General features: G+C 43.0%; 2 protein-coding genes across 4 annotated transcripts in view; one reads left to right on the top strand and one right to left on the bottom strand.

Annotated features, from left to right (window-relative positions):
- Positions 1-9357, bottom strand: part of LOC119378730 (zinc finger and BTB domain-containing protein 17) — a 36334-nt gene extending 26977 nt beyond the window's left edge. The window contains exons 1-5 of one of the 2 annotated variants that reach the window (XM_037647766.2): positions 9236-9357; positions 4942-5283; positions 3476-3748; positions 1784-1927; positions 774-1700 (exon numbers count right to left, since the gene is read on the bottom strand). In XM_037647766.2, coding sequence (XP_037503694.1) covers positions 774-1700; positions 1784-1927; positions 3476-3748; positions 4942-5232 — 1635 coding nt within the window. In that variant the 5' untranslated portion in view covers positions 5233-5283; positions 9236-9357. Of the gene's footprint in view, positions 1-773; positions 1701-1783; positions 1928-3475; positions 3749-4941; positions 5284-8951 lie in introns of both variants that reach the window. The other variant, XM_037647774.2, reaches the window with a different exon arrangement.
- Positions 9358-9995: 638 nt separating this feature from the next.
- The window catches only part of LOC119378714 (bromodomain-containing protein 7), a 62357-nt gene continuing 56542 nt past the window's right edge, over positions 9996-15810 (top strand). For both annotated transcript variants that reach the window (XM_037647753.2, XM_049411522.1), the window contains exon 1: positions 9996-10148. In XM_037647753.2, coding sequence (XP_037503681.1) covers positions 10088-10148 — 61 coding nt within the window. In that variant the 5' untranslated portion in view covers positions 9996-10087. The remainder of the gene's footprint in view (positions 10149-15810) is intronic.

Raw genomic sequence — 15810 nt, 5'->3', positions numbered from 1 at the left:
CTTTCTCTCTTTTCTCGTGCCGACGAGCGCACTGGAAGCTACACAGGGAGGGATGGCACGGGGGAAAGAAGTTATGTCAGCGCGCGTCATGAAGCACGATCGCTCTCCCGCTGTGATTCGCGTGCGCGAGTGCAGCTACCGTGTACTGAGGAGTGCGCAGCGCCGGCAAGTGGCGGCACCCCATGGCAAGAAGCGCATCTGATTCGAACTACGCTCTCGATTTATGTTGGCTATCTGCTGATGAGGATGCTATGTCTTTTGCGACGCGGCGATGCAGATCATGAGGTGAACTGGCAGACGCCCCACCCACCGGCGAGAGTGAGAACCGGCCTGTGTTTGAAAAGAGGGCGCCTGAGAAAAGAGCAACTTCGCGTTCCGCTTGTAGCCTTTACGCGGCGCGCACGACTGCAATATTTCGCTGAGCAGTTCATAGCCGTGTCACCTTTCCGAAGGATGTGTTTTTTCAACAAGCCCAAGGGGTGCTTCATGACCCCTTTAAGAAGATTTAAGCACTTGTTGAAATTTAAATGTTTTCCAAGGCCTTAAAATTGTCCCTTTTGAATTCCAAATGCTTATAGAACTACAAACAGTGACAAAAAATTGCTCAATACTGAGCTGACAATGTTGATAATACGTATTGTGTAAGCCATGAGACCGATCTGAAAATACAGGTCTGCTCTTGCACCGGTCTCCACAAGGACTAGTATGCAATAACTGCTGCATGTTTATCACATGGCCATAGGTATGGAAAGTACAAAATGCTGTGGGCATACCTTGTATGTGTAGCGGTCTGGGAAGGATTTGCCACACCGCTTGCATTTTAGTGGCTTGTCACTCGTGTGCAGCTTTTGAACGTGGATTCTAAGGTCCGTCTTGCGACCACAGGTGGTTGGGCACAGCTCGCACTGGAAGATGGGCTTGTTGCCCGAGTGAATGAGCTTGTGGGCTTTTAGGCTGTTGGATTGGGTGAAACGAGCATGGCACACATCGCACTCGTACGGCTTCTCCCCCGTATGGATTCGCAGATGCCGTTTGAGTTTGTACGTGTCAGGCGAGGCATACGTGCAGTGTGGGCACTGGTATGGCCGCTCACCCGTGTGACAGCGCATGTGCCTTTTTAGCTTGCTCAACTCCACTGAGGCGTAGTCGCACTCTGTGCAGCGGTGTGGCTTTTCATGGGTGTGTCGGTAGCGCACATGACGAACCAACTCTCCAGAAGTAGTAAAGGCCGCGTCACATTCTTTACATTGGTGTGGGCGTGTGCCTGTATGCGTGTTAACATGATTTTGCAGCGATGCCAATGTCTTGAAACCCCGCTCACACACTGAACACTTGTGAGGTCGTTCTTCTGAATGGCTCTTCATGTGCCGAGACAGTAAGTACCGCTTTGGACTCGTGTAGTTGCAGTAGTTGCACATGTGTGCCTGTGTAACCGTCTGGCTCTTTTTCGGTGCAATCTTGATGGTACGCATTTTAGCTACAGGCTCCGGTGTAGAAGCTTCCTCTGCCACTACTTCAGCCCCAGTCTTATCTCCTCCTTCATGGAAGTCATACACAGACATGTCCATGTCGGCTTTGGCCAAGTCCTCTTTGCTCTCATCTGGCTGGGACACAATGAGCACATAGCTGACTTCTCCTGGATTTGTGTCCGATGGCACAATTGTAACGGTTTGATAGGAGTTGCCAGTGTTCAGGATCACCTGAAAGGAAGAACAATTATTACCACTGTTTGTTACTTGCCCATATGAAACTCAGTGTAAAACTTGAGGGTCTTGTGCCTTACTTGCTGCTCATCACTTCCATCATGACCAGTACCAGGCTGCATGGCCACAAATGTCGGCTGATCTGATGACTGCACCCCATCTCCTGCAGACCTTCCTTGTTGCTCAACGGCCTTCAGCAGTTCTTCCGCAGTTTCATGCCGCACCTGTGTGTGGAAGCCACAGAAATAAACATGATTAGAAGCTGCCACAAATAGGTAAAAACAGCTGCATAAAAAGTTGACTTTTGCTGCATTACACCCATTAAAAAAAATTAGACAATGATAACATTCATGGTCAGTCTGCACAACAGCTACACAAACACAAGAAAGTAGAAATTAACGTAAGCACTTTTTTTTTTAACTGCTGGATTGCTGAAGTCAATCTTAGCACACAAAAATGAAGCACTTGAACTACAGTAGAACCCCACTGATACGTTTTTGAAGGGACCGTAGGAAATAAACGTAAGAGACGGGAAACGTAAGAGCCGAAAAACAGGAAAAACGGCAAAATATTTAGTGGTACAGAATTTTATTTCAATTCTTACGAGCAGCACGAAAATTGGCGCGCTCAGCCGCGATCTAGTCGATGGATAGAAACGCGGAGCTTAGGACGGCCTTATCCACAGAAATGTAATCAACGTATGTGATTTTTTTAACACCAACAGCTGTAGGCATGAAAGAACTAAACACACGCAATCACGACCGGCGCGGCGAGTCCGACCGCGAACCGCACGCACGACCATGCGAGCTCCAACCAGCTCGAACTCCTCCCGTTCTCGGACGACAAATAACGATGATGATGAGTCTACGCCAACGCGATGGCAGAAGTGAATGCCAATCTCGAAGGCCTTGCTTTCGCAAGCAATTACGTCATACACGCCATGTTTGTGCAATGCAAATCTCAGAGGCTATGCTTTTGTCAATAGTAAATGCCAATCTCGAAGGCCTTGCTTTCTCGAGCAGTTACGTCATAGACGCCATCTTTGCAATTTGAATCTCGAAGGCCATGCTTTTGTTTGCATCAATTGAAAGATTCTGTTGCTTGCGCCTCTCATGCGGCTAATATTACGGTCAAACGAGGCCAAGCTGCGTGAAAATGCACCATGGCCGCTCTCTTTGGTAGTCACTCGGTCGGCTCCGGGTGCACTTCGCGACGTATCATACGGGAACGGTCCGACAGTTACGACGTAACAGCGGGGTTCCCAATACATTGTATCCTATGGGAGCTATGCCGGGACCGGCGGAAAACGACGTAACAGCCGGGAAAACGCAGCAGTGAGGAACGTAACAGCGGGGTTCTACTGTACTAACATAACACACAAGTAGTGAAAATTAACAGAATTGGAATATGCTCATGATCAATTGGTGCAATAGCTACACAAGGACAAGATGAAACAATCACTATCACTGTTCTTTTTTTTATCTTTGTGTAGCTGTTCTGCTGATTTTTGTATCACAAACATATCCCAACTCATGCAATTTTCACTATGTTTGCAAGCATAACACTGCTGTGAGATAAGCTTTAACGAATGAGCCACAAAAGCTTGTCGTCAGTGAACGAAATATTCAATTTTTAAATCAGCTTCCTAAATACCAGAACAAAGACTTAACTTGTTTCTGGAGAGAAAGAGACCAGCACAACATGATAAAACTTCTGTCACCAGTCAGCTTCAACTGACTGCAAAATAATCACAGTGGGTCAAGTTCACTCACTTGATCAATAGTATCTGGAATGGTGACAGCAATTTCGCGTGCCTCTGCTCCTTGGCCCTTGCCAACAGCTAGCACTATCTGTTGGAGACCATCAGTCGTGGTGGTTGTAGCTGGAAAGGCCTTGCCATCAGCTGTTGTGGCGTAACCTTGAATGGCTTCCAGCTGACCAGTGGCAGTCACCGTAGCAGTGCCGTCTGCGGCCTGGTCGGCATCGGTGGTGTAGAAAGTGGCTTGGGTTGGCGTGTAGTACGTAGTGGTGCCATCGAACTGAGCCTGTACATGTACAGGCATCACAAATGAGAATCAGAAGGCAAAATAGCCTGAAACACTGAAGTGAAGAGGTAGCTGCCATACCAAAGCACTATGTGCACTGAACTTTGCGCAGCTTTACAGATTTTAATGGTCCATATTATAATCAAAAAGGTTCCCTTAACTAGTCACTCATTCAGGGTTCGTACAGGTTTCGGAGGCTGTAATTCAAGGGATTTCAAGGACGCTGAGCAGCATCCCAAGTAGAAATTTTTTGCTGTAACAATGTTTCCAAGACACTATGGATAGTTTTATTGTACTGAGAATACAAAAATTTGAATAGAAATGCACAATAGTTTACAACATTAATGCAGCTTCCGGGACATCTCTTGTATTAGCTAGGTAATAGGTAATGTTCTTCAGTTTTCCCGTTTTACTTTCTCCAGTCCTTGGGCAAGTTGTTTGACTTCACTATGAAGGTGGTGTCTTACAATGGCTCCACTTTTTGTGCGCAGTGATCTGCTGACACAGTCAAAACAGCAATGAATGCTTCAAGTTCCCCCTTTTTTTTCTCTCCTCCCTCATGCTGAAACATCGTTCATTACCTTTCCGACTTCCTATAATAGCCATCAAGCGGCTCCCGATTTCGAGCTCCAATATGGATTGAATAAGACTCGTGCAAATAAGGGCAGTGAATATCCACTATGCATGTATAGTCTATGCTTGTATACAGAAGAAAAATAAAGAGTACTAAAGAACACTGCATGGAAATCAATCGTAGTGGGTCAACAGCACAGTCAGCAGCTTTAATTAGAACTTCTTACTTTTGGTATTTGGCTCGCACACAACATTTTTTTTTAAAACTCTGGCTGTATGACGACAATGGATATTTGTTGAGCTGCTGATTATATTGGCAGATATCAACTGAGAATTATGAGCTTCACTTCCTGCACCGCTCACTCAATAGCGATACAGAGATAGAGGGGGAAAAAAGCAGCATAAGTGATGGTGGTGAAGTCGAGTAGTCAGGAGGTAAATTGAGGTAAGAAAGTTGGAGAAGGCAGACCGAATCGGCAGACCAATGACCTCTTTGCGTACCACATTGCATAAGAAGGTAAATGATCATGAGGAGTGTGTGCAAAGCAGCTAGCTTTGCCACAGCAAGGAAGACACAAGCATGCATTCAACACAAGACATGATGGTTTCTAAGGCAATACCTGACTCGATGTCGCATACTGAAAGCCATCAGCAGTCTGTGTCACATAAAAAGTAGTGGTGCCATCGGCTGTTGTGACTGAGGGCTCCGTGTCAGCAGTATCAGTCTCTGCACTAGTGATAACGGCATCAACAGTCGTGACTGCTGCTGAAGAAGCTCCATCGCCTTGGATCTCTTTGTTAAATGATGCCAAGTAGTTCTGAATGTCAGAGATGGCCTCAGAGTCACCAGCACTTGATGGTTCAGGACCGGTGGAGGTCCCATCAGATGGTGGGTCCGTCTGGTCAGACATATTTCACAGACTGGTGGATACTGTTCACCTTGTTCACTTCTATTCAGCTCCCTGCAACAAAGAACACACTGAGGTTACAAACCTGAAGATATTATTATGAATGCGATTCCACTTTACACTGAAAACATTTGTCCAAGCAAGACAATAGTCTACATTTAAAATGATAATTATTCTCAATCAGCTTAGACCAAAGATACACATACAAAAGCTAATTCACAATAAACTTGGTATATACTTCAAGAATTCACACACAAAATATGTGTGTGTGCTTCACCATTCTTCCAACAGTTCAGTTGACAGCATATTAAATCACATTGCCATTAATCCCTGACCACTCTGCTGTTTATAACAAGAGCTACTTGCAGTTTTGTTTTTATCAGCATTTTCCAGTGTGGTAACATTAAATGTGGCAGTGAGGTGACATGATGGTTCTGCATTGACAGTTCGTGGTAGAAAGAACGGCTCATTTCTTTACATAAGATAAAAAGACAAAGCAGTTGTGAAGATAAAAAAAAGGGGGGGGGGGGGAATAGCACTAAATGCACTTCCAGGACAATTTCAGTTTTGTGCAATACTATACCAAGCTAAATTATTATAAGGAGTGACACAACTACCATAGCATCTTAAAAAGACAAGCCGTGTAAACACGAACACACACGTGTCCGTGTTTGCAGGCCCCGTCTTTTTCACCCGTTTGACACGCTATGTACACAATTGTGTACACCACTTGCTTTTGCTATTTGTATTAACTAAGGGCTAAGAAAGAGCGAGATATATCGAGATTGGATGTAGTGAACCTCATGCATATGATCACTTCGCTAAAGGCACTACCACGTTCGACGTCCCGCTTGCTGCGAGCCATGTAAAAAGTACAATTTTGCCTTGCTCAGAATGGACATAACCAAAAATGAACTTGCACTAGATTTCGAGCCTGAGATTTCATTCTATTAATGCCAAAGCACAGCATCAATGACTTCAGGATAAATAGACATTTAATTACAACTTAATTAGGATTAGTTACCATAACACACATAAATTAACATATTATGCCATTATTTTTGTTGCAATAGACTGAGTGCCTTAATATAATGTTGTATTAATATGACACATTTACAGACAGTTCTTCATAGATGACGTCTGAAAGGGTTAAGATAAATACCTAGCAACCAGCTCAGCTCTCTGTTATTCTATATCATAGCGTAACACAAGTGCATTGGGAATTTACAAGTATGATGCACAGTGCTCAAGCCCTGTCCTTTTCTGTCATCAAAGATAATAAAAGCATGTTTTTATCCCTTTAAGCAAGATCAGGGCAATGGCTTTATGCGAGTCTGCCTACTGTAACCCAATAAAAAGGCCCAAAGGCTGATTATTATGAGTAGCTGTGCTTTTAACACTGCAAATACCTTGTGTGCAAAGAATCAACATGAGGTGAGCATGTTGACCTGGGCATTCTGTTGCTGAGGACAAGGTCACAAGTTTAAATTTTAGTGAGGCAGAACTCTGCCTTGGATGCACATAAGAATGTGGTCAAAACCAATCCATAGACCACAGCTACAGCACCTGTGATTGCAGTCTCATTTCTCACTGCAATGCTGTTGAAACCTTTGGTGAGAGTTTTGCTGTACATGCATTTGTTTAATAATGCTGCTGATATGTTCAATGAGGCTAGCAAACTTTGTAGTGTCTCTTAAGAAGCTGTGATAACTTTGTTCCAGCCTGAAGATTTACTCAGGTTCAATTGTAGCAGTTTAACTTTCATGTTCATACCACTTTTTTTTTCTTCTTTTTTCAGGGTATACCTAAAGTGCAAGAAAATAAAGTTCCTTGCTATATATGGAGAATCCTCATGGTTGCTTTTATTGCATTGAACATATATCAATGAGATTTACTTTTTTCCCCTTCAACACCACAAAAAGGAGTGCTTAAACCATGAACAAGAGCGCTCTCTGTAACAACAGAGCACTTGTTCATAGTTTTCACACGAACACACACTTTCCCTTTGCAAGTTATTAATCTTGCACATCAAAAAGCGAAGAACAAGCACCTTGATAAAACAATAAGAGGCATTCGTACATCTAGCCATGAGCTTTCCAGCAATTGGCCCAAAATTTTAATAAGCTTCTCGAAAGTAGGCTTCTTAAATTTAATGTGTGGTTTTTATTTAATGGCCAGTGGCTTACTGATAGATGCAGTAATTGGAAGGCTCCAAATTCATTTCGACCACCTGTGGTTCTTTAACATATACTAAGGCTCTGTAAAGTGTTTTTTGATCCTGCCTCCATAGGAACACAGCCGCCACAACCAGGAAACGAGTCGGAGACCTTGCGCTCACAACTGCAATACCATGGTCACTGAGCTACTGCAGTGGGTAAACATAACAGCTACTCCAAATTTACAATCAAAGAAATCAAATCGTGAAACAAGCAACTTCCTATTCACAGACTATAACTTTTCCTACACAAGTCAATCAGACTATTGCACCAAAAATGAGTTATGTGATTGACAACGTAAGAGGAAAAGGAAGTAATACATTGACAAGCACACACACAATATTTTTACCGATTCAAACGAGCTATAGCACTCGTTCCGCATCACCCGCAAAACTTACGAATACGTATGAGAGCACTTGCTTTACCATTTACAAAGAATTCCTAATCACGCAATAATTAGCCACGCAAGGCCTAAAGTGCAATTATCAAAAGCTTTATGCCAAGTAAGTCGCATCAATTTTTGGGGTGAGCTGCACCGACATCAACTTTTAAAAAAAAAACGTGGTAAATTGACGAATAATAATATTACGAAAAACGAACGCGGAATGTGCAAGCCTTCATGCAAGACATACCAACGCGGCTTTGGCTATTTGTGCTACATTTCAAAGACAAAGATTATTTGCTCCGCAGATACATATGGATTTATTACGAGTACTTTCATAGATTTATAAATCGCCCAACCAGTGCCGGCTTGACGTCTGGCAGTTTGCAAATATTGTCAATCAGATTATTTCGTTATGGACACGCAAGCCCCGAGCCGAAATGCTTCACAACGACCGCCTGCGTGCGTAAAGCCGGCGTTGCGGAAGCATAGGCTCTTTAGTGTAAGCCCAGCAGGGGTCGAGCATACGTTTTTCTTTCTCAAATCGCGCGCAGCGCCGGAAAGCATAGAATAGCACGTTTGTAACACGAACAGGGCAACACAGGGTTTAGCCAAGGAAACGCAAACAAGGTGTATAAACAGCCAAGACGCATGTAGCGTTCGCGGAATCGAGTGATGCGGTGCGCACCCACAAGTATTCAAATTGCGGGAAGGCAGTAGCCTCGGGGCCGAGCTGCAGGTACAGCCGTCGGCCGACCTTGGTGCCGCCAGAATGCCCGCTTGGAAGCCATATTTGAACAGAAGCAAACATGGCCTCATGGCGACTCCCTCCCTGGCCGACATAGCACGTAGCTGCTGTATACAGCTTCCCAATCAAACCGCGAGCAAAACCACGAGCAGCCACCGTGAAACGTCGCCCAGGGATAGAAGTTGCCCGCGACATGAAGACCCTAGTGATAAACTAGGGAACCAAGATGTCCTAAGCGCCATCTGCATGCCCGATGAGCGCCACCAGTGGGAAAAAGGATCGAGCTCCTTGGAGCGGAGGACGGCCGCCGGTCAGCCCGTCTCGACCCAATTATTACGCTTCATCGAATACGGATACTGCTGGATGACCACCATACCTTCTCAGCGGCACCCCGCGCTCGTACCATCGTTCCGGGAGCCAGGAAGCCGTCCTGTCTGTCTCAACAGTATGAACAGCGAGAACTGTTTCATTGGCCGCAACGTTTAGGCTTAGCAAAGGCACAGACTTTCGCCGCCGATATTGCTCTCAGTTGGCAGCGATGGACCGCGTGGCGTCTACAGCTAATTTTTATGATTGATCGTGTCTATCACGCGTGTACAAAGAGCTCTGAAAAGTGCTCCGTTTTTCAGATTCGGTGAAAAATAAAACACGAAAACTTACTGGGAAATATCATACTCCAACACTGGAGGGCGTTGTTACGGTTTCCATAATGGCGGTTTGACTCTGCCACAAGAAACGCTGTCGAGCGCGTGATGACTGACGTCAACATCCGGGCATTCCGAATGGAAGATAACTGCGAAGGCGCGCTTTTTCAAACATGGAAATGGTGAACGCCAAGGGCGCATGCCCTTGCTACGTGGCTGTACTGCTCTTGAAGTGCACTTTTCTTATACTCATAGAAGATTTGTTTTTTCTGAACAAGCTATCGATTGCAGCAGCTCGCGTCAGGTGCTGAATTGGCTGTAAGTTTCCAGTCAACTTTTTCAAGATGTAATAAAACGGGATTACGTAATCTGATGTGAAGCTATATCTGCTTTCCATATTTAGGCAGATTGTAGTTTCTGGCAAATGTTACATGCTGTAGAGGTAAGGTGTTGTCACGCGGTTTTTGCATAACCTTACGTGAGTCGTAAGTCCGCAGTGAGTTTAAGTTTCTGCTTTTGTTCAAACCTGTATCATATAACTAGGTTTACAAAAAAAAGCAATAGAAACAAAAAAAAAAACATCACGTGCTTGGAACTGGTTGCGCGTAAGTTGCCCTCGACGTTTACGGCGCCAGTGCAGCGCGTGTGTCAGACTGACTGTATTTACAATTTCCGTCGAGAATACTTATTTTTAAAATTTTGCGTGAACCAAATACGGTACTATGGCTAGGCACTCTTCAACATTTCCACACTTTGTCGTTTCTTCGTTCGCTAAGAGAGGGCGCGATACGACAAAACGACACTCGCGTCTGTAAATTTGTTACAATCATTACGGCGATCGCCGAGTGCTTGGCACGTGAAGATAAACATGGGCAGCAAAAAGCACAAGAAGCACCATAAATCTGAAAAGAAAGAAGCCAAAGACGAAGGTATTGCTTCTGCGTGCACAGCTCGTGCGTTTTGTTTAATCTTGTTCTTGGATGCGTCTTTGTGGAACGTATTTGCGGTTGTCCTTATTTTTGGCGATGTGTTTTAGGTTGTTCTCGCCTATTTTGCGTATGTCTTGCAGAAGAAGCGAATTCTCGCACAGGTGATTCTTTTGTGTCAGGTAAACCAGTCGAAATGTTTCCGTCTTAAAAGTTTTCAGGCATGAAGATGTGCATGGTTATGTGCGTTGAATAACTTAAGCCTAGAAAGCCGACATTGCAGCTTGTTGAAATAAGCAGCAGTGCTTCCGCGCAAACGATATGCAGTGCTCTTCAAGTTATGTGCCGTTGCACTACAGCGCTTTAACAAAGTGCCTAAACGCGTCCCCATTCACCGTAGTACTTGCGTCGCGCGAGTTTGTTTCGTTTGTATCCGGACCTTCGCCTGTTTCATCCTGGCGCAACTTGTTGAAACTAGAAAATGCCTTTACCCTATGCACGTTACTCTTGTAAACCTACATAGTGTAACGGTTTCCATAACGACTAACCTACATGATGGCAAAATCGGTGGGCCGAGCAGCATCATTTGATTTAAATGCTTCGCGTAGTATCGGCTGTATGGGATTGTGTGCTGTCAAATACGGAAAAATATGTTGATGTTAATGAATTTCAACGCACGTGCTTAACATTCTAGAATGTGATCTTTGTTTTAGTATCAATTATGCAAGTGATAGCTTTATCATATGTCTCTCTCGTTGCTTGACGCAGCGATGTGTTACTTTCGTGGCTGTCACTTGCTTATGTGTTGAGTTTGAGGGTTTCTGTGGCTTGCAGCAACTGTGTGCCAAAAATAGTAGTTAGGACCAGTTTTACTTGTCATGTAACATGACGCAATTCAATAATGCTTGCCCCAACATGTATAATGTTTCCCATAAATCGGAGCAGATGCTGACATGTAATGGTTTTTAGTTGCATATTGTCACACATGTGCTTACTAATAAGCATTCCCAAAGTAGCACATGGTGCCACATAGCTGTTTTTGCTACTGGAACAGCTGTAAAGATGCACCAGTTTTTGTAGATGAGTGTGAATTGCACTGTGCTTGATTTATTCCTGTGCAGAATTCACTGTTCTGCTAAGGAGGATACTTATGTGGTGGTTGTATGCTTCTTGCCAGCACAAATCATTTATTTTATTTGTAAAATTGAAAAAAGCGAATTTTAGCAGATTGGCTGCAGCGTAACCGCTCGCACTTTCACCCCCCTTGAGTTATTCTTCATACAAACTGTGAAGTATTGAGACAACCTTCCGTACAACATTGTATTGCACACCTATTCCACTATCTTTGTAGAAACCAGTCAATAAATTTGAAAAATCAAATTGCAGCTCAAATGACGGGATGAACAGACTGCAACATACAAAGCACTGTCTGTTCATCCTGTCCTTCACAGCGTTTCAAGTATCCCACTCTGTAACAATAATGAACATAACACCAAAAACACTATCACAAAAAGGACACATGGACAGGGTGCATGCTTTTTGACAGGCAGGTAGGGCAACCATCCCGCTCATGTGTCCTTTTTGTGATCATGTTTTTGGCTTTAACCCTTTCAGACGCCACCTATGAAGAAGTGTCTGTAAATGTGTCAAATCTATACAATGTTCTTTCAAGGCACTCGATACTAAATTGCAACAAAAATAATGTCGTAATACTTTCATTTATGTGTGTTATAGTAATAATTCTTAATTACTTTGTAATCAAATATTTATTCTGAAGCCATTCATGCTCTGTTTTTGCATAAATAGAATGAAATCTCAGGCTAGAAATGTAGTGCAAATTCGTTTTCGGTTATGTCCATGCTGAGCAAAGAAAAATTATACTTTTGATGTGGGTCGCGGGAAGTGGCATGTCGCACAACTCGTCGACTATGGTAGTGCCTTCAGCAAAGTGATCATATGCAACGGCACGCTGCAAAATGAAGTTAAATGAAAAAATATTTATTATGCAGGGGGAGTTTCAATTCATCCAAAGCTCAATGTATCTTGCTCTTTCTTAGCCCCTAGTCGATACAAATAGCGAACACAAGTGGTGTACACAATTGTGTACATAGCGTCTCAAAGGGTTAAGTATATTATCACTCAAGATGCCCCAACTAGCAGAAAGTGCTAGTGTCTCAGGCTGTTGGTCCCATTCCTTGTGCTGCTGTTATATATATATATTTTTTAATATGTAATAGCCAGGTCAAGCGAGCATGGTACATTCCTCATGTGTAATTTATTAACAGGCAATAACAGTTCTTTTGTGTGACAATAAGTGACATGACAATAGGTAACCCTGATAATAGCGCAGCAAGTTAATTTTTCAAAAGAGCATTAAACTGCAGTAAAAAAATTCAGCTACACTAATAATTCCTCATTGATGCTTGCACTCTACACCTGCTTGGCATGTAAAGTCTATTCATATGTAAAGGGAAGGCACCCAATTTTCAATAAAGATTTTTGTATGCAAACTATAAAGCTGATTGGAAAGACTGTACAAACCTTTCTGCTCCATTAGAAGCATGTCAGCATTCCGATTCATTGTGTTACGTTCCAATTCATTATGTGGTGGCACAAAATTTCGAAATACTTTTGCATGCTAGAAAATTCTGCATTTTTTATAATCTTCAAGTTGACTTTTCTTCAGTTTTAAAACATAGCGGACTTCGTTTTGTGTTAATTTAAAATAGTCTATCCTCAATAAGGTGTGAGGACTTGTGGCATATTAGAGATACAGGAGTCTTAAGGCAGCAGAGTTGTCAATCATGCTGTTGGTGTTGGCCATCAGTCTAGCATAGCCAGTAATTGAAGGAAGATGGTGCCTGTCTAGGCAAAGTTTTCACTTTTCAAGGGGATTTGTAGCTGTGGCACAACAGGTAACATAAATGTCACATAGACATTCTTTTGATCACCAGTGGCTTTAGTGTTTCAGCATCATCTTGTTTTTCTGGAGCCAACAACAAATACACAGCATAGCTGGGGGATCCTGTGCATGTAGTTTTTCCTGCACTGTGTGTTGGACTCTTTGCAGTCCAAAACCTTTTAGCTAATTTTAGGTGCCACATGAGAACACACTTACATATGCAAATGGTAGCAAGATATTTATTTTTTCTCCGGTCTTTTCTATTCTACTCCTTCAGCAGTACTTTGAAACTAAGTGGTACCGCTCAAAGCATTCCCCAGGTTGGTTTCAGAAGTGAGGGAAGGGCACATGAGAACCCCAGTGATGGAAGTGCTGCTCCAAACTGCTCCAAAAGAGAAATGCTGCTCCAAAATGATCTGGGAAACTGAAAACAGTGAACTTTAACCGCGTGACCATCTAGCAAGCCTAAACGAAAACAAAAACAAGCTGTATACTATCATCTAGTATGCAACTTGTATACTAGCATATCTACAATGCTACATGTATTGGTATTGTCGATATATATCTGATTTAGCTGTATATTTATACCTGACAAGCAGACTATTTTGGTCAAATGTGTGTTAGATTAGTTCGATATCACACTGATTACTTACTGCTGCTTTGACGGCATTAATATTTGATTGACTACATTTACCACTTTATCAGCTTTGACCTCATTTATGCCACATGAACTGGCATTTCAAGTGTATAGCTCGTTTAGCTTATTTTATTTTTGAACTTTTTAATGCTGGCTATTTTGACGAAATATGAAAATAACATATTGAGCTCATACTGATTTTAAACTGCTGCTTCGGCAGTAGTTACATGTGACTGTGGCTACTTTTGTAATTTTGTGCTCAGCTTTATCACTTTTATATCATTCTTGCCACAGTGCTGGTATTTTAAATATATGTTGCTCATCTTACTTTGTGTTGAATGACCATCCGCTTAATTATTTATCTTGCAGTTTAAAGTGATTATTGTGTGGGAAATATGTTTAATAATAAATATTAATATTTATGAGATGCTTAAATGATGCCTGAACTCCAGGAGTCTGGAATATTTTGCTATCTGCTTCTAAAACACCAATAGCTGCTCCAAACTAACATTTTTTCTGCTCCAGAATCTGCTCCAAAAATCAAAATGTGGCTTCCATCACTGGAACTCCTTCTTTGATCCTCGCTATCTGGGTGTAAAATTCCATTATCATTGTTCAGGAGAAAACCAATATCCATTCCAACTGTAATCACTGCACGAACAGACTGCAGAAACTTTGCCTGCTTTAGCAGAGTACAAGAATCTGCATAGTAACCCTATGCAATACCTCCTACCTACACACACCTGCCACATGTCAGCAGTGGATGCACATCTATTCTTCATATTCGATTACTCCAAGATCTTAGATTCTTTCCAGGAAGAGTTCATTTTTTTGTTCCTGAATAATTTTCATTTTTTCTTTAAAACCCCACTTGCTAGTAAGATAGTGTTTTCTTTCCTGCTGTGTTCTGCATTTTGCGCTTTTATAGTAAGGGGTAAATGAGGTGTGAACTTGCACGCTGCAGGGAAGCAAACTAAGACACATGCCTGCACAAATGTCGGGGGTGGTGCAATGATTTTGCCCCTCCTTGATGCAGGGCATCTACACTGAGATACGGTCAGCTGCCTGGTGCTCATGGAGGGGCAAGGGGTTAAGATTCCAGGGGGGAGGGAGGGGGAGTGCTGACCCCCTAATACCCTCCCTCCCCTGCTTCTCTTTCCTCAAGCAAGGTGTGGGAGTGGCCTAGTTGGTATTCCATAATGCTAAAACTTTAGCGCAAAACGAGCACAGCGGACAAAGAAACGACGAAGACAAGCGCTAACTTACAACTATCGTTTATTAAAGCAATACACACATATATACCTGTCACATGTGATTACACAGATATCAGTAAACGCAAAAGGGGACACTTACATAAATAAAAAGCAGCAAAACTACGCAGGACCTACATGTGCGGGTTAATTTAAGTAATCCTTTTTTGTTAGTGCGATGGATGGCTTGCTGATGCAGCTTCCATTAGCAATCGCTGCCGCCTCAATGATGAGCCTGATTCTATCCTTAGGGTGAGATGCCAACACTGATGTACTGTCAAATAAAGGCACGCATTTACATTCTGCGCAATGAGCCGCCAAGAAACCATCACTGCCTTTTTTCACTTTCTGATTGTGCTCGAGCAATCTCACATTCAGGCATCTGCCTGTCTGTCCGACGTAACTTTGACCACAAGACAAAGGGATGTGATACACTACGCCCTTCACACATTCGACAAGTTTGTTTCGGTGCCTAATTTCACAGCTATTGGAAGGCCTTCCTACAGGACTGGTTCTGGCACATAACTGCGACAACTTATTAGGCGCTGAAAACACAACTGATATCCCCGCTCTTTGACCAGTCTTTTTCAGATTGTGCGATATACCATGCAGGTATAGAATCACAGCCACCTTCTTACGCACTGCTGCCTGCGTGCCTTTATTTGACAGTACATCAGCGTTGGCATCTCACCCTAAGGGTAGCATCGGGCTCATCATTGAGGCAGCAGCGATTGCTAATGGAAGCTGCATCAGCAAGCCGTGCATCGCACTAACAAAAAAGGAACTAGATTACTTAAATTAACCCGCACGTGTAGGTCCTGCGTAGTTTTGCTGCTTTTTATTTATATAAGTGTCCCCTTTTGCGTTCGACTGATA

This window comes from Rhipicephalus sanguineus, chromosome 1, assembly GCF_013339695.2.
Source record: "Rhipicephalus sanguineus isolate Rsan-2018 chromosome 1, BIME_Rsan_1.4, whole genome shotgun sequence".
NCBI lineage: Eukaryota > Metazoa > Arthropoda > Arachnida > Ixodida > Ixodidae > Rhipicephalus > Rhipicephalus sanguineus.
The sequence above is the reverse complement of the archived record's forward strand: the minus strand, read 5'-3'. Positions and strand labels throughout refer to the sequence as shown.